The sequence below is a fragment of the Mustelus asterias genome, chromosome 13, assembly GCF_964213995.1.
Source record: "Mustelus asterias chromosome 13, sMusAst1.hap1.1, whole genome shotgun sequence".
Classification (NCBI taxonomy): domain Eukaryota; kingdom Metazoa; phylum Chordata; class Chondrichthyes; order Carcharhiniformes; family Triakidae; genus Mustelus; species Mustelus asterias.
The window spans coordinates 6,158,958-6,182,593 of NC_135813.1; the positions used below are offsets into that span (position 1 = coordinate 6,158,958).

The 23,636-nt window shown below is 48.2% G+C and overlaps 1 protein-coding gene across 1 annotated transcript in view; it reads right to left on the reverse strand.

Moving 5' to 3' along the window:
• col27a1b (collagen, type XXVII, alpha 1b) overlaps window positions 1–23,636 on the reverse strand; it is a 610,967-nt gene that overhangs the window by 567,641 nt on the left and 19,690 nt on the right. Inside the window, exon 2 of the mRNA XM_078227545.1 lies at window positions 15,618–15,688. Within this exon, the coding sequence (XP_078083671.1) occupies window positions 15,618–15,688 (71 nt within the window). The remainder of the gene's footprint in view (window positions 1–15,617; window positions 15,689–23,636) is intronic.

The following is a 23,636-nucleotide window of genomic DNA, read 5'->3' on the forward strand; positions in this document are numbered from 1 at the left end:
GTTTCCTCCGGGTGCTCCGGTTTCCTCCCACAGTCCGAAAGACGTGCTGGTTAGGGTGCATTGACCCGAACAGGCGCCGGAGTGTGGCGACTAGGGGATTTTCGCAGTAACTTCATTGCAGTGTAAAAGTACTTGTGACACTAATAAATAAACTTTAAACTTTTCTCTTATCGCCATACAGCTTCAGTTGTCGCACTCCATGGCCTTATTGCTTGGGCTCCTCACGAATGATATAGAAACATAGTTCTGCTCCTAATGCCGCACCTGTGGGGCGACACGGTGGCACAGTGGTTAGCACCGCTACCTCACAGCGCCAGGGACCCGGGTTCGATTCCAGCCTCGGGTCACTGTCTGTGTGGAGTTTGCACATTCTCCCCGTGTCTGTGTGGGTTTCCTCCAGGTGCTCCGGTTTCCTCCCACAGCCCAACGATGTGCGGGTTAGGTGGATTGGCCATGCTAAATTGCCCCTTACTGTCAGGGGACTAGGAGGGTAAATATGTGGGTTTACGGGGATAGGGCCTGGGTGGGATTGTGGTCGGTGCAGACTCGATGGGCCGAACGGCCTCTTTCTGCACTGTAGGATTCTATGTAAGAATCTACTGATGACCATGAAACCATTGTCGATTGTCGGAAAATCCCATCTGGTTGACTCATGTCCTTTAGGGAAGCAAATCTGCCATCCTTACCTGACCTACATGTGACTCCAGAGCCACAGCAATGGGGTTGACTCTCAACTGCCCTCCAAGGGCAACTAGGGATGGGCAATAAATGCTGGCCCAGCCAGCGACCCCCATGTCCACGAATGAATTAAAAATAGCGTGGAGAATCCAGGTCAACCATCACCCCAAATGCACGCTTAGTACAAATGAGACACATCAGATTGCACAAGGACCAGCCACCCATTTGGGTTCCAAATCTTTTTGGTCGTGATCCAGTTCATGATATAACTATTTATATATGCCTTCCGATTTTACAGCACGGCGCTCCAGTAGGTTCGGAATGGATTTTATTGCACCACTTCTGTATTCGACCCTGCTCTGTGCAATGTTCTGGCTTCAATGAGGAAAATAATAAGAAACACTCTTCTCTCAGAATCTGGTTCAGATACATCTGTCAGGTGTCAGCGCTTGGCAATGACGATGCAATATCTGCAGAGGAAATCCCTCATTCACATCGTCCAGATACAAATATAGATTGAAACAAATGTTTGAGGTTCTTAAATTAGATCTGAACGGTTGATGCAATGCCTAACTCTGTGAGCACAACGTCCGCGAGGTCTATCAAAGGGGACCCGGGCTCAAAGCTGAGCGTGCGGTCCGCAATAACAAACGAGAATTTTAGAAACCTTGCTGTTTGCCATTTCAGACATCTGTCAACTCTTCCCCCCTTCAAACTTTGCAGTTTCCTCCCACGTTGGCTGACAAAATAGCAACAAATATTCCCTTCTTGCAATATCGCAATTTTCCTCTTGAATTACTCTTAGTTTCCTTAAATTCACTGCAAGCCCTGCAGTGGGGCTGAACATTCACTGCTACTGTTGATGGTGTTTTGGGATGGTGCATGGCATTCGGAGAGTGCTACTTTTACACGCAGACTGATCCTGCCGAGTGTTTGCAAAAGATGGTGGCACGGTGGTTAGCACTGCTGCCTCACAGCGCCAGGGACCCGGGTTCGATTCCGGCCTTGGGTGACTGTGTGTGTGTGTGTGGAGTTTGCACGTTCTCCCCGTGTCTGTGTGGGTTTCCTTCGGGTGCTCCGGTTCCCTCCCAAAGATGTGCGGGTTAGGTGCATTGGCCGTGCTAAATTGTTGATTGGTGTCCTGAGATGTGTAGGTTAGAATAAGTAGCTATGGGAAATGTGTTGGGTTACGGGAATAGGACAGGGCAGAGGGCCATGGGTGAGATACTCTTGATGTGGAGATGCCGGTGTTGGACTGGGGTAAGCACAGTAAGAAGTCTCCCAACACCAGGTTAAAGTCCAACAGGTTTATTTGGTAGCAAATACCTTATGGTATTTGCTACCAAATAAACCTGTTGGACTTTAACCTGGTGTTGTGAGACTTCTTACTGAGATACTCTGTCAGAGAGTCGGTGCAGACTTGATGGGCTTAATGGCCTCCTTCTGCACTGTCGGGATTCTACAGAGTATAAATTTTGGGAAATTGATGGATAATTCTCTGCCATTTCTGCTAACTTTACCGCAATTTTTTTAATTTGTTCATGGCGAGGTCAGCATTTGTTACCCATCCCTCATTGCCCTTGAACTAAGTGTCTCACTTGGCCATTTCAGAGGGCAGTTGAGAGTCAACCACATTGCTGTGTCTCTGGAGTCACATGTAGGCCAGACCAGGTAAGGACGGCAGATTTCCTTCCCTAAAGGACATTAGTGAACCAGATGGGTTTTTCCAACAATGGTTTCATGGCCATCGGTAGATTCTTAATTCCAGACATTTCTTTTATTGAATTCAAATTCCACCATCTGCTGTGGTTGGATTCGAACCCGGGTCCCCAGCGCATCATCCTGGGTATCTGGGTTGGTAGTCCAGTTACGATGCCACTATGCCATTGCCTTCCCCTAATTCCACCATCAAGAACATCTTTCCTTCCACTTCCTTTCAGCATTCCAAAGAGATTATTCCCACCATGACACCCTGGTCCACACCTCCAACACCTGCTGCTCTCCCAGTTGATTCCAGGCGATACAACCACTGTCCTTTCACCCCTTTCTATTCCACCTTTCAAGGCCCTGGACACCTCCCGGGTGAGAAAGGGAATTACTTTACCCAGTATGTCCACAGTGTGCTTTTCCCAACAACAGGGAGACCAAAGCTGGATTCAGGGATAGTTTCACTGAACATCTCTGTTCTCTCTGGAAGAATGAAGATCCCACAGGTGGGAAGGGCCGAATGGGCTCGACCCCAGTTTCTCAATGAGACGCCGACTCACTGACGGAATATCTTACTCAGGCCCTCTCCCCCGCCCACTTCCTGTAACCCCACACATTTCCCATGGCTAATCCCTCTAACCTATACATCTTGGGACACTAAGGGACAATTTACCCTGGCCAATCAACCTAACATCTTTGGAGTGTGGGAGGAAACCGGAGCACCCGAAGGAAACCCATGCAGACTCGGGGAGAACGTACAGACTCCACACAGACAGTGGCCCCAAGCCAGGAATCGAACCCGGGTCCCTGGCGCTGTGAGGCAGCAGTGCTAACCCACTGTGCCACCGTGTCAACGATGCGTAGGTTAGAATAATTAGCCATGGGAAATGGAAGGAGCAGTGCTCCGAAAGCTTATGGTATTTGCTACCAAATAAACCTGTTGGACTTTAACCTGGTGTTGTGAGACTTCTTACTGTGTTCACCCCAGTCCAACGCCGGCATCTCCACACAATGTGAGAGCTTACAGGGATGGGGAGAGAGTCCTGGGTGAGATACTCTGTCAGAGAATCGGTTGACTAATGGGGGGGGGGGGCGATTTTCTGGTGTCTGCGTGGCGTGTTTCTCACGTAGGATTTCCCATTGTCTGCACCCCACAGCGCTAGGGACCCCACGGCGGGAGAATGCCATTGGCGGTGGGACCGAGAGGTAAGTCCGGCCAATGTTTCAGGCCCATTACCCTTCATTAGTAATTCTACCGTAAGGCCCACGGGGATTAAAATACCGCAATCAACTGTGCGACGCAACCTCGTTGCCGACCATTTGGAACTTTACAAACACAAATGAAGCCATCGGTGAGGCTCGGGTGAAAAGCACGGGGGGGGGTCGGGGCCTCGTTAACAAGGCTTAGTGAGAAACTTGAGCATGTATCAGGAGGCAGTAACAAAGTGACAAGACTTCAGCGATGAAAGGGGAAAGAGAACGTTTCCCCTGTCGTGAAGTCAAGCAAATTTAAATTCAATTTGTGAGGAATTTTGTCAGTAAACCAAAAAAAACAGGCTGAAAGTAATTATGACTAAAATGATCTGAAACGACCGTGTGGGATCAGACATCTTAACCGGCATTGACTAACGAGGATAATTCTTCTCTGCAATAAGGGCCTCTCAGGGACAGGTCAGGTCAAAAACAAAACATCCCAACTAGATCCGGGGGCAAAGAAGATAATCTAAATTGTATGTTCCGTCACACCTCAAAGTGCCACACTTGGAACCATCGCACACACAAAGATACTCAATTATCACATTCATAAATCAGTAAGAAACAACTGAAGATACACTGAGATTGATATTTGTCTTTTGGATGTCAAATACAGACTTTGCCTCCCCTCTCAGGCAGACTAGACCCCAGGGCGCTATTTGGAAGGAGAACAGGGGAGTTCTCTCTGTTGCTGATGCGCTATTCAAACAGGAGGCTTGAAGCTCAGTAAATGAAAGGCTTTTATTTACTGTAACGAAGCTGCCAGAACTTATATACACTATCCCAGACTGAAGGGGTCCCGGCCAGAGCAGGGACTCTTATACCTCTCCCAGGAGGCGGAGCCCGACTGGGATGTGCCACAACACTACAGTACAAAGGTGTAACAACCCCACCCTAACCCCAACAGCAACAATAGCACAACCCAACAGTAACATATGTACATCCTTGTAGTACTGGCCAGCCCCTGGCTCAGCACTATCTAGTGGGAACCAACGATGGTTCACCACAGTCGCCCAGGCCAGGATTCACCCCCCATCAACATCACCAAACAGATTACCTGGTCTTTGTCACTTTGTCGTCAGTGGGAGCTTGCTGTGCACAACTTGGCTGCTGTATTTCCTCCCTTACAACATTGACTACACTTCAAATGCACTTCATTGGCCATTAAGACTTTAAGGTTGTGAAAGCCAAGGTGGCACAGTGGTTAGCGCTGCTGCCTCACAGCGCCAGGGACCCGGGTTCAATTCCGGTCTTGGGCGACTGTCCGTGTGGAGTCTGCATGTTCTCCCCGTCTCTGCATGAATTTCCTCCGGGTGCTCCGGTTTCCTCCCACAGTTTAAAGATGTGCAGGATTATTAGATGGATTGGCCATGCTAAATTGCCCCTTAGTGTCCCAAGGTGTGGTGATGGTGTCCCAAGAGCAGCACGGTGGCACAGTGGTTAGCACTGCTGCCTCACAGTACCAGGGACCCAGGTTCAATTCCCGGCTTGGGTCACTGTCTGTGCGGAGTCTGCACATTCTCTCCACATCCTCCGGGTGCTGTGGATTCCTCCCACAGTCCGAAAGATGTGCTAGTTAGCACTGCTGCCTCATAGCGCCAGGGACCCAGGGATGATTCCTGGCTTGGGTCACTGTCTGCACATTCTCCCCGTGTCTGCGTGGGTTTTCTCCGGGTGCTCCGGTTTCCTCCCACAGTGCGAAAGACATGCTGGTTAGGTCTACTGGCCATGGTAAATTCTCCCTCAGTGTACCCAAACGGGTACACTGAGGGAGAGCAAGTGTGGCGACTAGGGGATTTTCACAGTAACCTCATTTCAATGCTAATGTAAGCCTACTTGTGACACTAATAAATAAACTTCGAATGTAAAAAAGATGCTTTGGTTAGAATAATTAGCCATGGGAAATGTGTGGGTTACGGGGATAGGGTGGGGGAGAGGACCTCAGTAAGATACTCTACCAGAGAGTTGGTGCAGTTTCAATGGGCTGAATGGCCTCTTCTGCGCTGTAGGATTCTTGAAAGAGAAGCGGTTATTTCCGAGTGATCTTTTCCAGCATTAATAATCTAGTTTCCTCTCAAGGAGGGGAGTAAGGGACTGCCAGCAGCTGCCAATTCAGAGAAACTTCCATCAACCAAAGTAATTATCCTCTAAGTGCCCCCGGGGTGTGGTGTGCCTATTTAAGCTACATTTCCCAACAGGGAGTACCTAAGCTGTAGCCTTAAGCAGCTAAACATTGAGACTGTGTCCCGTGAGCAAAGCTACAATGGGTTTGCTTGTTTAAGCAAGGATAAAATGAGTCTAACGTCTCTCTGAGAAAATAAACAATGCTCTGCAACTGAACTGCCACCAATGTGGATCTTACAAAATTAAAATCACATCAATCAATATTGTCAAACACAAGAATATTGAGGTTTAGTTTGAGTTCTTATGCAGCATTGGAAGGTGAGGGGTAAGGGTACATCTTTCAGAGAGGAAGATACCAGACAGCGGCTAAAGTGTGCAGTGTGCAACACCAACTTGCCTACAAATGGCACCTTTAATGTGATCCGCCATCCCTCGACAACTTGTAGTAAATTTGACAATTAATGAGCCACATTATGGCTTCTGCTCCGACCAAGACCGCAAGAAACTACGAAGGGTCATTAACGAAGCCCAGCCCATCACTCAAACCAGCCTCCCATCCACTGACTCTGTCTACACTTCCTGCCGCCTCGGTAAAGCAGCCAACGTAATTAAGGACCCCACGCACTCCCAGACATTCTCTCTCCCGTCTTCTTCCATCGGGAAAAAGATACAGAAGTCTGAGGTCACGTACCAACCGACTCAAGAACAGTTTCTTCCCTGCTGCTGTCAGACTTTTGAATGAACCTACCATATATTAATCTGACCTTTTTCTGTACTGTAATAAGTCTTCGGAGGCAGAAGTCCCTTCACCAAAATCCCTTCATTTACAATTCCAACAGCGGTACACAGAGTGCTAGCAGCCAGCAGTCTACCTTCGGGAGTGCCAGAGGAACTGACACTCCCAGTTAAATACAAGGAAAAGACTCCCTGATTGGGCCGATTGACATCTTAATCAGGGAGTTCATATTTCAATAGGCCAACCTCAATGGCCTGATTGAAGTCATTCCATACACCCTAGCTATAACTGTAACACTGTACTCTGCACCCTTTCCTTTCCTTCTCCCCTGCGTACTCTATGAGCAGTATGCTATGTCTGTATAGACCAATGTATACATGTCACATGTATATACCAATACATGTGACAATAATAAATCAAATCAAATCAAACACATGAGGAGATATCAGAACAGGTGGTGAGGGGTAGGTTTTAAGAAGCACCTTGAAGGAGGAGATAGCCAGGTAACACTGTTAGAGAGAAGCAGTTCCAAAGCTTAGAGCCAAGACAGCTCAAGACAGGGCCATCGATAGTAAAGAAAATGAGAAATAAGAGGCTAGAATTGGAGGAGTGCAGAGATCTCGGAGGGTTGTAAAGAACAAAGAACAAAGAAAATTACAGCACAGGAACAGGCCCTTCGGCCCTCCAAGCCTGCACCGACCATGCTGCCCGACTGAACTAAAGTCTCCTACCCTTCCGGGGACTATATCCCTCTATTCCCATCCTATTCATGTATTTATCAAGATGCCTCTTAAAACTCACTATCGTATCTGCTTCCACTACCTCCCCCGGCAACAAGTTCCAGGCACCCACCATCCTCTGTGTAAAAAATCTGCCTCATACATCTCCTTTAAACCTTGCCCCTCGCACCTTAAACCTGTGCCCCCTAGTAATTGACTCTTCCACCCTGGGAAAAAGCCTCTGACTATCCACTCTGTCCATGCCCCTCATAATCTTGTAGACTTCTATCAGGTCACCCCTCAACCTCCGTCGTTCCAGTGAGAACAAAGCTGTGGACTTTTGGAGATAGGGAGGGGTGAAGCTTGGAGGATGGAGAGGATGGTTCCATCTATCCTGAGTGGATAAATCACTTTAGCTTCACTGGTTATAAACCACAACACCGTTTCTTACTCATCGTGCTTCTGCTGGTCCTGTGTTAACTCTGTGTTAACATCGCAATCTGAGCATCAGTTCAGTGCTCACTGCAGTTCCTGTTCAACAGATTATTTTTGCTGTCCATGGTACTGAGGTTGATGCAATCCACTGGACCAAGACGTCACGCTTTATCTTCAATGTGTTGACAACATTGTCATGACAAGTTAACAAATCCAGGTCACGGTGGTATAGCGGTAATATTGGTGCACCACTAAACCACGGACCTAAACTGATGCAAACATGGAGGCTGATTCTTCCAGCATGCAGCGGGTTGGGAAGACATCAGTGGAGGCCGTTTCGCGGGCTTCCCACTGGGCGCCATGGCCTCCGCACATCTCTGCGCCATCAGCTCCGCGCCGGACATCGATGTGAAGCTGGTTTCAAGATTACAATCTCAATTTGCATATGTTTAACGGGCCTGGGACTGAGGTCTCTGGGTCCACTACCATCTCCCCCCCCCTCACCCCCCCACCTCCCCGACCAGGAGTGGTTCACTCCAGCAGGGTTTCCAACTGCTCCCCGCTAATGGGGAACAGGCAGCCCAACCCCACCAGACGGAACAGAGGCCATGGAGGTACCCGGCCCCCCAGGAAGTTGGAGGCTAGGGGCGGTTCCCCGGGCAGTGCCAGCCTGGCACCCTGGCAATGCCCAGCGGGCATCAGGCAGTGCCAAGGAGGCAGGACCAGAGGGGGCAGGGCCTATTGCAGGAGCAATCGGTGTGGGTGGGGAGGAGGGGGGGATCCCACTGCCACTCTGCCAGAGGATCACCGGCAGAGGGAGGGATGAGGTGGGGCGGGGGGAGGGGGGAGTCGTGACTGCCAGGAGGGGGGGGAAATCGGGAGATTGGGCTGGCCAGGGAGTGGGACCTCAGGACTTGCCTGAAGAGGTCCAGGTGGCCATCAATCAGCGGATTGGGGATTGGAGGGTTGGAGGGGCAGCGATGGTGGGGTTGCAGGGTTGGCCAGCGCTCAGGAGGTCGGCAGTGCGGGGCCACAGCGCATGCGTCGCTCTGGGCGCTGACAGATTGGCGCATGCGCAAGGCTGCCGGCCTCTCCAGCGGGAATAGACCCCGTCCCTTGATTTTCCTAGGGAATCCCACTAGGGCACTCTGCAGTGCTCAGGGTTTGGGAGATTCATTCTGAAAATCCCGCTAAAAAAACCCAGCGGGATTTACTCCCGTTTTCACACGAATTAGAGACTTAGAATTTTTTTTGGAAGGAACCCAGCCATGGATTCAAATCCCACCATGGCAGTTCTAGTGTGTTAACTTCAGTCAATAAAATCTGAAATAGGATGCTAGTCTCATTATTAATAATCATTGAACAAAAATTATTGTCATAAAAACCCATTTGGTTCACTAATGATCTTCAGAAATAAAATATTCTCATTTATGACTACACGCTGAAGACAGTTGGATCAAAGACTAAAATGAGAATATACTGGGAAAGGAATCTCAGCAAATACTAAGCACACTGGGGAGGGGGAGAGCCAGAACTTTAAAAAGGGGCTGGGAATAGTGGAACCAGTCACATTCTCAAAGAAAAGATGTCATAGAAATTGGGGTGGACGTTCAACTGGTAATGGATGAGTGCGGCTCTAACAACACTCAAGAAGCTTGACACCATCCAGGACAAAGGAGCCCACTTCATTGGCACCACATCCACAAACATCCATCTCTCCATTACCCACGCTCAGTAGCAGCAGTGAGTACCATCTACAAGATGCACTGCAGCAATTCACCAAAGATCCTTAGAGAGAGCACTTTCCAAACCCACGACCACTTCCATCTAGAAGGACAAGGGCAGCAGATACATGGGAACACCACCACCTGCAAGTTCCCCTCCAAGCCACTCACCATCCTAATTTGGAAATATATCGCCGTTCCTTCGCAGTCACTGGCCGGAATTTTAACGTCCTGCCCGCCACGGGAATCGGATCAGGTGAGGGGCGAAGCATGGAAAGATGGGATTTTACGGTTTTGGGATGAGCAAGGCCGTAAAATCCCACCCTCTGGGTCAAAATCCTGGAATTCCCTCCCTAACGGCACTGTGAGCCAACCCACAGCACGGGGACTGCAGCGATTCAAGAAGGCAGCTCACCACCACCTTCTCATGGGCAACTAGGGATGGGCAATGAATACTGGCCAGCCAGGGACACCCATGTCCCACGAATGAATAAAAGAAAAACGACAGCCATGCCACCCCATGGTATAATGGAATATAGTAAGAAGTTTAACAACACCAGGTTAAAGTCCAACAGGTTTATTTGGTAGCAAAAGCCACACAAGCTTTCGGAGCTCTAAGCCCCTTCTTCAGGTGAGTGGGAATTCTGTTCACAAACAGAGCTTATAAAGACACAAACTCAATTTACATGAATAATGGTTGGAATGCGAATACTTACAACTAATCAAGTCTTTAGGAAACAAAACAATGTGAGTCAAAAAATTCCCACTCACCTGAAGAAGGGGCTTAGAGCTCCGAAAGCTTGTGTGGCTTTTGCTACCAAATAAACCTGTTGGACTTTAACCTGGTGTTGTTAAACTTCTTACTGTGTTTACCCCAGTCCAACGCCGGCATCTCCACATAATGGAATATACCAGTTTCAGTATGTAGAAACAAGATCAATCTTTGTGGCAAAATCTACTTACTGATGAAGGCAATCCATCAGTGGTCACCAGAACCCAACAACATTCATCTGTCACACACGAGCTTTCACACTTTGCAGCTTTATTTTGGGAGAGGAGTTTGTTCCTTTTATTCTCTCCAACCACTGAATAGTTCTTGTCAAAGAATCACTTTCGGTTGAAGTGGCTTGGTTGCAAGTTGCAAAATAGTTCCGACAATAAGGAACAAATACAAGAAGTAAGGAACCTATGATCCCAAAATTGATGTTGGTTTATATCCTGGCGTGATTCATAGAAACATAGAGGATAGGAGCAGGAGGAGGCCATTCGGCCCTTCGAGCCTGCTCCGCCATTCATCACCATCATGGCTGATCATCCAACTCAATAGCCTAATCCTGCTTTCTCCCCATAACCTTTGATCCCATTTGCCCCAAGTGCTATATCCAGCCGCCTCTTGAATACATTCAATGTTTTGGCATCAACTACTTCCTGTGGTAATGAATTCCACAGGCTCACCACTCTTTGGGTGAAGAAATGTCTCCTCACCTCCGTCCTAAGACGTCTACCCTGAATCCTCAGACATGTGTTTGCCAACGTGCTTTTATATTGTGCGTGTGCGTGAATGTGTGTCTGTGTGTGTGTGTGTAAGAGTTTGCGCATGCGTGTGTGTGTGTGTGTGGGTATGTGTGTGTGTGAGTTTGAGTGTGTGTGTGTGTGTGTGTGAGAGTGTGTGAGTGTGTGTTATGTGTGTGTGTGTTTGTGTGAGAGAGAGTGTGTGTGAGTGTGAGTTTTGTGTGTGTGGGTGTGTGTGTGGGTGTTTGAGAGAGTGTGTGTGGGAGTGTGTGAGGATGTGAGTGAGAGTGTGAGAGAGTCTGTGTGTATGGGTGTGTGTGTGTGGGGGGGTGTGTGTGGGTGTGTGTGTGTGGGGGTGTGTGTGTATGTGCGTGTGTGAGAGTGTGAGTGTGTGTGAGAGTGTGTATGTGTGTGATGTGTTATGTGTGCATGTATGTGTGTGTGTGGGTGTATGTGTGTGTGTGTTTGTGTGTGACAGTATTTGCGTGTTTGTGCATGTGCGTGTGTGTATGTATATGTGTGTGTGTGGGTGTGTATGTGTGTGGGTGTGTGTGTGGGTGTGTGTATGTGAGTGTGTGTTGGTGTGTGTGTACATATGTGAGTGTGTGTTGGTGTGTGTGTGGGTGTGTGAGTGTGTGGGGTGTGTGTGTGGGGGTGGGGTGTGTGTGTGTGTGTGTGGGTGTGTGTGTGTGTGTGGGTGTGTGTGAGTGTGTGTGTGTGTGGGTGTGTGTGAGTGTGTGTGTGTGGGTGTGTGGGTGTGTGTGGGTGTGTGTGTGTGTGGGTGTGTGTGGGTGTGTGGGGGTGTGTGTGGGGGTGTGTGTGTGGGTATGGGGGTGTGTGTGTGGGTGTGGGGGAGGGTGTGTGTGAGTGTGTGTGTGTGGGTGTGTGTGTGTGTGGGTGTGTGTGAGTGTGGGTGTGTGGGTGTGTGTGGGTGTGTGGGGGTGTGTGTGTGGGTGTGTGGTGTGTGGGTGTGTGTGTGTGTGTCGGTGTGTGTGTGTGTGGGTATGGGGGTGTGTGTGTGGGGGTGGGTGTGTGTGGGTATGGGGGTGTGTGTGTGGGGGTGGGTGTGTGTGCGGGTGTGTGTGTGGGTGTGTGTGTGTGTGGGGGTGGGGGTGTGTGTGTGTGTGGGTGTGTGTGTGTGTGTGGGTGTGTGTGTGTGGGGTGTGTGTGTGTGTGTGTGTGGGTGTGTGTGTGTGTGTGTGGGTGTGTGTGTGTGTGGGTGTGTGTGAGTGTGTGTGTGTGTGGGTGTGTGTGAGTGTGTGTGTGTGGGTGTGTGGGGGTGTGTGGGTGTGTGGGTGTGTGTGTGTGGGTGTGTGTGGGTGTGTGGGGGTGTGTGTGGGGGGGTGTGTGTGGGTATGGGGGTGTGTGTGTGGGTGTGGGTGTGGGGGAGGGTGTGTGTGAGTGTGTGTGTGTGGGTGTGTGTGTGTGTGGGTGTGTGTGAGTGTGGGTGTGTGGGTGTGTGTGGGTGTGTGGGGGTGTGTGTGTGGGTGTGTGGGTGTGTGGGTGTGTGTGGGTGTGTGTGTGTGTGGGTGTGTGGGGGTGTGTGTGGGGGTGTGTGTGTGGGTATGGGGGTGTGTGTGTGGGGGTGGGTGTGTGTGCGGGTGTGTGTGTGGGTGGGTGTGTGTGCGGGTGTGTGTGTGGGTGGGTGTGTGTGTGGGTGTGTGTGTAGGGGTGTGTAATGGATATCTGACAGTTTTGCCAGTTGCCAATCTACTCCCTGAGCTACTGTTTCTGCAAAGGTTAAACTAGGCCTGGGCTATTTTCACACAAGTCTGTAGCTGCCAACAAAATTTACTGAAAATAGCACATTCCAGCCTCCTAGATTTCACAACTTGTTTTATATGAGTCACAAAAAGAAGCAAAAGATATGTTGCAAAAAAACTGACGCTGGTTTTGAAATTTGGCACGGCCAATGAAATCTAATCAGACACGCAAGTGAAACATCACTGACTACGCGCTTGTCTGAAATCTTTCACAGGGCAATTATTCCTCAATGTTTCACATCCATCAAAACAAAATCACATCACCTCACTGGAGCTGGATTGGTCGATATCAACCCCTGACAAGTGAAGGAGGTAACAATCGGTTCACGAGGTCTCGAAACAAGCGGGATGCCCTTTAGGGAAGGAAATCTACCGTCCTAACCCGGTCTGGCCTACATGTGACTCCAGAGCCACGGCAATGAGGTTGACTCTGAACTGTCCTGTGAGCAGCCACTCAGTTCAAGCACAATTAGTGATGGGCAACAAATCATCATAGAAACCCTACAGTGCAGAAAGAGGCCATTTGGCCCATCGTGTCTGGACCGACCACAATCCCACCCAGGCCCTACCCCCACATCCCTACACATTTACCCGCTAATCCCTCTAACCTACACACCTCAGGCACTAAGGGGCAATTTTTGGCATGGCCAATCAACCTAACCCGCACATCTTTGGACTGTGGGAGGAAACCGGAGCGCCCGGAGGAAACCCACGCAGACACGAGGAGAATGTGCAAACTCCACACATGCTGGCCTTGCCAGCGACAGCCAGATCTCATGATAGAATAATTTTTAAAAAAGGATGCCAGGAGAGGATGGTAATGGGGGACACGTTTACAGCAATTGTTTGGTCTGAACATCGTAAACCCACGCAGACACGGGGAGAATGTGCAGACTCTGCACAGACAGTGACCCAAGCCGGGAATTGAACCCGGGTCCCTGGCGCTGAGAGGCAGCAGTGCTAACCACTGTGCCACCGTGCTGCATCTATCAGTGTCTTCCCCATCAAGTCCATTTAGAAACTGATGTGCCTCCATGTGATCACCTCTCAATCTTCTAAACTCCAGAGAATTTACACCCAGTTTACCCAGCCTCTCATGACAGGACAACCCTCTAATCCCAGGAACCACTTCTGTCCACCATCGACAGCATGCCTTTCTCATCCCATTCCAGGTAACAAAATGTGAATGGAGATCCTGGAATCCTGGTGAGAAACCTGACATGCCAAGTAATAAAGCAAGGTTGAACCACACATATGTAGGCCCCATGTTCCTACTCTCTGCATAACTCACCTCCTCCTGAAGCTTCCTTAAAACCCACCTCTTTCACCATGTTTTTTACCATGTTGCACAGAATGGATGTCAAGATCTTTGGTCAAGTTTGATGTCAACACTGGTGAGTGATTGGTAGAACGCTGGGAGAGAATTGCCTGATCACCTTTTTGACCAAGCATCGCCTTCCCAACATACTTTGAATAGATCTAGCAACATGGGCGGCACGGTGGCACGGTGGTGAGCACTGCTGCCTCACAGCGCCAGGGACCCGGGTTCGATTCCCGGCTTGGGTCACTGTCTGTGCAAAGTCTGCACGTTCTCCCCGTGTCTGCGTGGGTTTCCTCCGGGTGCTCCGGTTTCCTCCCACAGTTCAAAAGGCGTGCTGGTTAGGGTGCATTGGCCATGCTAAATTCTCCCTCAGTGTATCCAAACAGGCGCCAGAGCGTGGCAACTGGGGGATTTTCACAGTAACTTCATTGCAGTGTTAATGTAAGCCGACATGTGACACTAATAAATAAATACAAAATGGAGTCAAATTGTTGCATGTTGCACAGAATGGATGTCAAGATCTTTGGTCAAGTTTGATGTCAACACTGGTAAGTGATTGGTAGAACGCTGGGAGAGAATTGCCTGATCACCTTTTTGGCCAAGCATCACCTTCCCAACATACTTTGAATTGATCTAGCAACTCAAGATTGGGCATCCACGAGGCGCTGTGGGCCATCAGCAGAATTGCACTCAACCACAATCTGTAACCTCATGGCCCAGCATATCCCCCACTCTGCCATTACCACCAAGCCAAGGGATCAACCCTAGTTCAATGTGGACTACAGGAGGGCATGCCAGGAGCAGCGCCAAGGCATACCTGAAAATGAAGAGTCAACCTAGTGAAGGAATACTTGCGTGCCAAACAGAGGAAACACCAAACGATACACAGTGTTAAGCAATCCCATAACCAATGGATCAGATCTAAGATCTGCAGTCCTTCCCCATCCAGTCATGAATGGGGGGGGCATGTCCTGTACACAAGAAGCAGGACAAATACAACCAACCAATTGCCTCCCCATCTGTCCACTCTCGATCATTAGCAAAGTGATGTACTCCTACTCATCAATAACCTGCTCGCTGACGCTCCGTTTGGGTTCCGCCAGGGCCTGACCTCAATATATATTCAATTCCCTTCTGAAAGTTACCATTGAATCTGCTTCCATCACCGCTTCAGAAAGTGCACTCCAGATCATAACGGCTCACCGTATAGGTTTCTTGCCAATTATCTACAATCTGTCTCCCCAACTGGATGGAAATGTCTTTCCCTCCTTGCGATTCCAGATCAATAGGTTTCTCCGACAGGTCCCTTCCAGTGTCCAAACCACTGCCGAGATCAGCAAGATTAATGGAGTCAAGCATTCTTGACCTCTCTGACCTGAATGATTCAACACAGCACCACACGCCCCACTGAAGCATTATAACTATCAAGGTAATCTAATTCATTACAGCCAATCTTTATATTTCACGGAACCGTCCTCAGTTGCGTACAAAATTCTTTGAAAAAATAAATCACAAGCATTTAATTTTCAGACAGCAATTTTCTCCAGTAATCTGCACAGCTGCCTAAATGGTTAGAAATAACATTTGTGCTGGCATGCCTTTGTTGTTCTATTGATAAGCAATGGCTCATGAAGTGAATCTTACCTTCAGGCAGTACTTGTGCAAGTCCCAAGTAGCAAGTACAATACAATACAGCACAGAGGATTAGGGCTCTCCTAGGGAAACAATAAACACTAGTTAGAATTAAATGAGAAATACACTCTGCACATCTATTGTCAACGTGTGCCTTTGTCAATGTAGAAACATAGAAACTAGAAGCAGGAGGCCATTCGGCCCTTCGAGCCTGCTCCGCCATTCATTATGATCATGGCTGATCATCAAATTCAATATCCTGATCCCCCCCTCTTCCTTCCATATCCCTTGATCCCTATAGAAACATAGGCATATTATATTAATATTAACCTCGTCATATTCTATTTTGCAATATTCTTCATTTAACAAGATAGATACAAATGAGGAAGGCCTTCCACTTTAACCCATCCAACCAGGGAGGAAATAAAAGTCTGCCTTAGATTCCAAACATGTTCTTGAATGTTCCTGCCTTTTTGACATCATCAAGATCGTTCTCCCTGTGTCTGCGTGGGTTTCCTCCATGTGCTCCGGTTTCATCCCACAGTCCAAAGATGTGCTGGTTAGGTGGATTGGCCACGCTAAATTGCCCCTTAGTATCCAAAGATGTGTAGGTTAAGTGGATTGGCCATGCTAAATTGTTCCATAGTGTCCAAAGATATGCAGGTTAGGTTGGTTGGCCATGCTAAATTGCCCCTTAGTGTCCCAAGATGTGTGGATTAGATGGATTGGCCATGCTAAATTGCCCCTTAGTGTCCAAAGATGTGTAGGTTAGATGGATTGGCCATGCTAAATTGCCCCTTAGTGTCCAAAGATGTGTAGGTTAGATGGATTGGCCATGCTAAATTGCCCCTTAATGTCCCAAGATGTGTAGGTTAGATGGATTGGCCATGCTAAATTGCCCCTTAGTGTCCAAACTTGTGTAGGTTAGATGGATTGGCCATGCTAAATTGCCCCTTAATGTCCCATGATGTGAAGGTTAGGTCGGTTGTCCATGCTAAATTGTCCCTTAGTGTCCAAAGATGTGTAGGTTAGGGGGATTACTGAGATAAATATGTGGGGTTACAGGAATAGGGAAGGAGGGTGGACCTGGATAGGATGGTCTGTCGGAGAGTTGGTGCAGACTCAATGGGCCAAATGGCCTCCTTCTGCACTGTAGGGATTCTATAATTTGTTGGTAACATTATTGTTAAATAACGTTACCTCCGACTCACCACGTGCAATATCCTGGGGATCATTGGGGCCCAGGGTTAGGGTTAGGGTTAGAGTGAGGGTTCAGCAGCTGGCATTAAAATTAAATATGAAATGAACCCAGAAATGCTCAGGACAGCAAGGAAGGCGGGTTAGTGACATTTTGGGAAGGTGCCAGATGTGTCCGGTAGGACATTTTGGAGATTTTCCTCCTTCAGTACACATCTTGAAGTTGGTCCCACTTGGTCAGGGAGAAGGAGAGATGTTGTAACGGCACCTTTCATTGCGTTTTGGAGTGAGAATAGAGAGCGCGATAGTGACCAATGATCATGGTGAATGCACAGGAGAGCTGTAAATAATGATCGAGATCCTCGCGCAATTTTTTCAAAACTTAGTTTTGGAAATGATGAACGTTGGAGATGGAGATTTCCTCGTCGTTTTGAAGATTAAAAACATGATGAAACTTTACCTTCCCTGCGACAAAAGACGAGGAAAATAATTTAACACGTCAGCGTTAAAAACGGTGTTATTAATGAACACTGGCTGGAATGAATGGCATGTGTGAATGCCACCATGGGGTGGCACGGTGGCACAGTGGTTCGCACTGCTGCCTCACAGCGCCAGGGACCCGGGTTCGATTCCCAGCTTGGGTCGCTGTCTGTGTGGAGTCTGCACGTTCTCCCCATGTCTGCGTGGGTTTCTTCCGGCTGATCCCGTTTCCTCCCGCAGTCTGAAAGACGTGCTGGTTAGGGTGCGTTGGCCGTGCTAAATTCTCCCTCAGTGTCCCCGAACAGGCTCCGGAGTGTGGCGACTAGGGGATTTTCACAGTAACTTCATTGCAGTGTTAATGTAAGCCCACTTGTGACACTAATAAATAAACTTTAAGCTTTAATCAGATGTTGCTCCTGCTGTTGTGGGAAACATGTTACTCAAGGGTGAAGGGAATAAGGCAATGTTATAAATGTTGGCATTACTGATGATGATGTTCACACGTTTGGAATGAACAAACAAAAAAACGATGTACTCGGCTAATTATCCTTTCCAAAAGCACGGCACGGTGGCACAGTGGTCAGCACTGCTGCCTCACAGCGCCAGGGACCTGAGTTCAATTCGGCCTTCAGTGACTGTCTGTGTGGAGTCTGCACGTTCTCCCCGTGTCTGCGTGGGTTTCCTCCGGGTGCTCCGGTTTCCTCCCACAGTCCAAAGATTTGATTTGATTTATTATTGTCACATGTATTGGGATACAGTGAAAGGTATTGTTCCTTGCGCTCTACAGACAAAACATACTGTTCATAGAATACATAGGGGAGAAGGAAAGAAGAGGGTGCCGTAAACAGTGTTACAGTCATAGCTAGGGTGTAGAGAAAGATCTCTGTCAGAGAGTCGGTGCAGACTCAATGGGCCGAATGGCCTCTTCTGCACTGTAAGTGTTCTATGAAATGATTCTCAAAGAATATTCTATGTAACCCAAATACCCAGTATTGCAGAATAAGGCATTTTGGAGTAATATTCAACTCCAGTGAACAAGGGGGTTTGTTAAGTGTGTCCGGATTACTAAAGGCTGAGCGAAATCGGAAGCCAGCATTTGCTGCGTGTATTTATAAAACATCCCAATGGATTCAGACGTCATGAACAGAGAAAGAGCGCAGAAGCCAGGAAGTCATACTAAACCCACAAAAAGTAATATTAGTTCAGTCCCAACTGGAGTATTGTGTCCAATTCTGGACACCACACTTTCAGAAGGAGGGTAAAGAACTTGGAGCAGGGACAGAAGAGATTTACGACAACAGTTCCAGAAGTGAGGAATTGCCATCATGTGGATAGACTGAAAAAGCTGGGATTCTTGCCCTGAGAGCACAGAAGGCAAAGAGAACAAAGAACAATACAGCACAGGAACAGGCCCTTCGGCCCTCCAAGCCCGCGCCGCTCCCTGGTCCAAACTAGACCATTCTTTTGTATCCCTCCATTCCCACTCCGTTCATGTGACTATCTAGATAAGTCTTAAACATTCCCAGTGTGTCCGCCTCCATTACCTTGCCCGGCAGCGCATTCCAGGCCCCCACCACCCTCTGTGTAAAATACGTCCTTCTGATATCCGTGTTAACCCCCCCCCCACCCTCACCTTGAACCTATGACCCCTCGTGAACGACACCACCGACCTGGGGAAAAGCTTCCCACCGTTCACCCTATCTATGCCTTTCATAATTTTATACACCTCTATTAGGTCACCCCTCATCCTCCGTCTTTCCAGTGAGAACAACCCCAGTTTACCCAATCTGTCCTCATAACTAAGCCCTTCCATACCAGGCAACATCCTGATAAACCTCCTCTGCACTCTCTCTAAAGCCTCCACGTCCTTCTGGTAGTGTGGCGACCAGAACTGGACGCAGTATTCCAAATGCGGCCGAACCAACGTTCTATACAACTGCAACATCAGACCCCAACTTTTATACTCTATGCCCCGTCCTATAAAGGCAAGCATGCCATATGCCTTATTCACTACCTTCTCCACCTGTGACGTCACCTTCAAGGATCTGTGGACTTGAAACACCCAGGTCCCTCTGCGTATCTACACCCTTTATGGTTCTGCCATTTATCGTATAGCTCCCCATATGTTAGTTCTACCAAAATGCATCACTTCGCATTTATCTGGATTGAACTCCATCTGCCATTTCTTTGCCCAAATTTCCAGCCTATCTATATCCTTCTGTAGCCTCTGACAATGTTCCTCACTATCTGCAAGTCCAGCCATTTTTGTGTCGTCCGCAAACTTACTGATCACCCCAGTTACACCTTCTTCCAGATCGTTTATATAAATTACAAACAGCAGAGGTCCCAATACAGAGCCCTGCGGAACACCACTAGTCACAGGCCTCCAGCCGGAAAAAGACCCTTCCACTACCACCCTCTGTCTTCTGTGACCAAGCCAGTTCTCCACCCATCTAGCCACCTCTCCCTTTATCCCATGAGATCCAACCTTTTGCACCAACCTACCATGAGGGACTTTGTCAAACGCTTTACTAAAGTCCATATAGACGACATCCATGGCCCTTCCCTCGTCAACCATTCTAGTCACTTCTTCAAAAAACTCCACCATAGATAAAACTCCAGAATAGATAAAATTATGGAGCGTTTTGTGAAAGGGAATTAAGAAAAAGAAACTGTGTCCAATGGCTTAAGGACCCATAACATATGTAAAGTAATTGGCAAAAGAAGTCACAATAACATCAGGAAAAACTTTACGCAGCGAGTGTTTAAGATTTGGAATGTACGGCCTAATCGGGTGCTGGATAGAGTTTCAATTGTAGCTTTTAAAAGGGGATTGGGCAAATATTTGAAGGAGAAATCATTGCAAGGATGTATGGGGAGAAAACTAGGGGAGGTAACTGGGTGTGGGCTAGTACAGATTCAATGGGCTGAAGCACCCCTTGTGCTGGACCACCTGAGGAAAGATAAGCTCAAAATAAAGCGACTAAAAATGTCTAACGCAAGAATTACTTTCTGTTTTTATCCCGTCTATTCCTGCACTGTTTGTACAGTCATGAACGTGTAGTCTACTTTTGGAAATGTAATTCTCCTGGTGTTTGTTTATAGAATCCCTGCAGTGCAGAAGGAGACCATTCAGCCCATCGAGCCTGCACCGACAGCAATCCCAACCTGATACGAAGGGGCAATTTAGTATGTCCAATTAACCTAACCCGCACATTTTTGGACTGTAGGAGGAAACTGGAGCACCCGGAGGAAACCCACGCAGACACGGGGAGAATGTGCAGACTCCACACAGACCCAAGCCGGGAATCGAACCCGGGTCCCTGGCGCTGTGAGGCAGCAGCGTTAACCACTGTGCCACCGTCCCTGCCCCTGCAGGGACCTTGCCATGCAATGGCAAAGGTAATGACATGGTGGCAGCGTGGTTAGCATTGCTGCCTCACAGCGCCAGGGATCTGGGTAAATGTGTGGAGTTTGCACGTTCTCCCCGTGTCTGCGTGGGTTTCCTCCGGGTGCTCCGGTTTCCTCCCACACTCCAAAGATGTGCGGGTTAGGCTGATTGCCCCTTAGTGTCAGGGGGCTTGCAGGGTAAATACATGGGGCTACAGGGATAGGGCCTGGGTGGGATTGTGGTCAGTGCAGACCCAGTGGGCCGAATGGCCTCCTTTGGCACTATAGGGATTCTGCATTTTTCTCCTTCCCATGACTTTAGGCTGTCTACACGGGACAGAGGAAAAGACAGAAAAGCACCATGTATTTTTTATATACATTATAACATTATGCGACAAAGTCAAGAGCAAGACAGCGGTAACCTTTCTTATTCATTCGTGAGATGTGAGATCGCTGGCAAGGCCAGGATTTAAGGTCCATCTCTAGTTCTCCTGGGGATGGCGGTGGTGAGCTACCACCTTCTTGAACCGGCGCAGTGGTGTCAGTGAGGGAGGGCAGTGAAGGTTCACCAGACTTGTTCCCGGGATGGCGGGACTGTCCTGTGAAGAGAGATTGGGGCAAAGAGGGCCTGCTTTCTCCAGAGTTTCGAAGAATGAGAGATGACCTCATTGAAATCTACAAAATACTTAAACGGATAGTCAGATAATATTGTTATGAAGTTGAGTTTGTAAAGATATAAAGAATGTTTATAAAGCTATAAAAGAATTGCAAAAAATGCGAGGGAAGGAAAACAGTGAGTGGTGCCTTTAAAAGCTGTTATTGAGTTCAAAACAGTAAGAAGTTTAACAACACCAGGTTAAAGTCCAACAGGTTTATTTGGTAGCAAAAGCCACACAAGCTTTCGGAGCCTTAAGCCCCTTCCTCAGGTGAGAAGGGGCTTAAGGCTCCGAAAGCTTGTGTGGTTTTTGCTACCAAATAAACCTGTTGGACTTTAACCTGGTGTTGTTAAACTTCTTACTGTGTTTACCCCAGTCCAACGCCGGCATCTCCACGTCATTGAGTTCAAAATGCAGAGTACACACAGACTCCAGGCTTAACACAGAATCATAGAATCCTACAGTGCAGAAGAAGGCCATTCGGCCCATCGAGTCTGCACCGACCACAATCCCATCCAGGCCCTATCCGTATTTCCCCATGCGTTTACCCTAGCTCGTCCCCCCGGCACTAAGGGGCAATTTAACATGGTCAATCCATCTTTGGATTGTGGGAGGAAACCGGAGCACCCAGAGAAAACCCACGCAGACACGGGGAGAACGTACAAACTCCACACAGACAATCACCCAAGCCGGGAATCGAACCCGGGTCCCTGGCGCTGTGAGGCAATAGTGCTAACCACTGTGCCGGCCCAGAGGGGTGGGGTAAGAGGGCCTGGGTAAGATACTGTATCAGAGAGTCAGTGCAGACCCAATGGGCTGACTGGCCTCTTCTGCAGTATAGGGGTTCAGTAAAAGCATTTAATCCAATCCGGTTCCCAAAATTGTTTTCGAACTACCTTTTTGATTGTGGTATCTACACTTGAAAGGATTACATATGTGTCTTGACAACCGATTTGTCTGGGTTTGTTGCCTCCAGCCAAATCCAATTAATTGTCTGAAGCAAAATCAGAGGGAAATTTAACATTGGGATCTATCACCAGAGCCTTGCCTTACAAGTCTACGGGGAAGTGCTGTGTGTTTCCAATGCGCGGGCCACAGCCTGTGTGCCATTTGGTTACTATGCTTCAAACAAGATGTGCACGTTTTAGAAAGGGGAGGCTGGAATTTTCCCAGAGCTGCTTTGAATTTGCCTCGACAACTACAACTCCAGCAGAAAGCTAGCTCACGTGTGAAAATGGGTGACTGCTGTTGGCATGAAGTTATGGCAGCGATGTAGGAATAGTTTTGTGGAAATTCTGGCGACATAAACAGTGATTTGATTTGATTTATTATTGTCACATGTATTAGCATACAGTGAAAAGTATTGTTTCTTGCGTGCTATACAGACAAAGCATACCGTTCATAGAGAAGGAAAGGAGAGAGTGCAGAATGTAGAGTTACAGTCATAGCTACGGTGTAGAGAAAGATCAACTTAGTGCGAGGTAGGTCCATTCAGAAGTCTGACAGCAGCGGGGAAGAAGCTGATCTTGAGTCGGTTGGTACGTGACCTCAGACTTTTGTATCTTTCTCCGGAAGGAAGAAGGTGGAAGAGAGAATGTCCGGGGTGCGTGGGGTCTTTAATTATGCTGGCTGCTTTGCCGAGGCAGAGTCAATGGACGGGAGGTTGGTTTGCCTGCCTGTGCAGAGTTTGCACGTTCTCCTAGTGTCTGCATAGGTTTCCTCCGGGTGCTCCGGTTTCTTCCCACTGTCCGAAAGACGTGCTGGTTAGGGTGCAATGGCCCGTGCTAAATTCTCCTTCAGTGTACCCGGACAGGCGCCAGAATGTGGCGACTAGGGGATTTTCACTGTAACTTCATTACAGTGTTAATGTAAGCCTACTTTTGGTGCTAATCAATTAATAAATAGATGTGGGGCCCAAAATTGCTCACAATACTCCAAATGTGGTCTGACCAGAGCCTTAAAAATCCTTGGCAGTACATCCCTGCTTTTGTATTCTAATCAGGAGCAATATTGGCAGAGATTTAGCAGCCAGATGCCACTATCTTGCTGCTATCTAGCACAAGGAGTTCAGCGAAAGAGTGAAGAATTACTGCAGATAAAACTTGCCCAAGTTTCCGGAGAGCAAATCGATGACAGCGAGGAGGTGATTTCTCGTTATGCATTGAAAAGCAAGTGAAGATCACAGCACAAAGGTGAAAACATAGGTGCCAACTGTATTAAACACTAGGGTGGGACTTCCAACTGGCAACATTTAAAAACTGCACCAAGCAAACCGATTGGCTGGAGAACAACGTTTGCATTGAGGAAA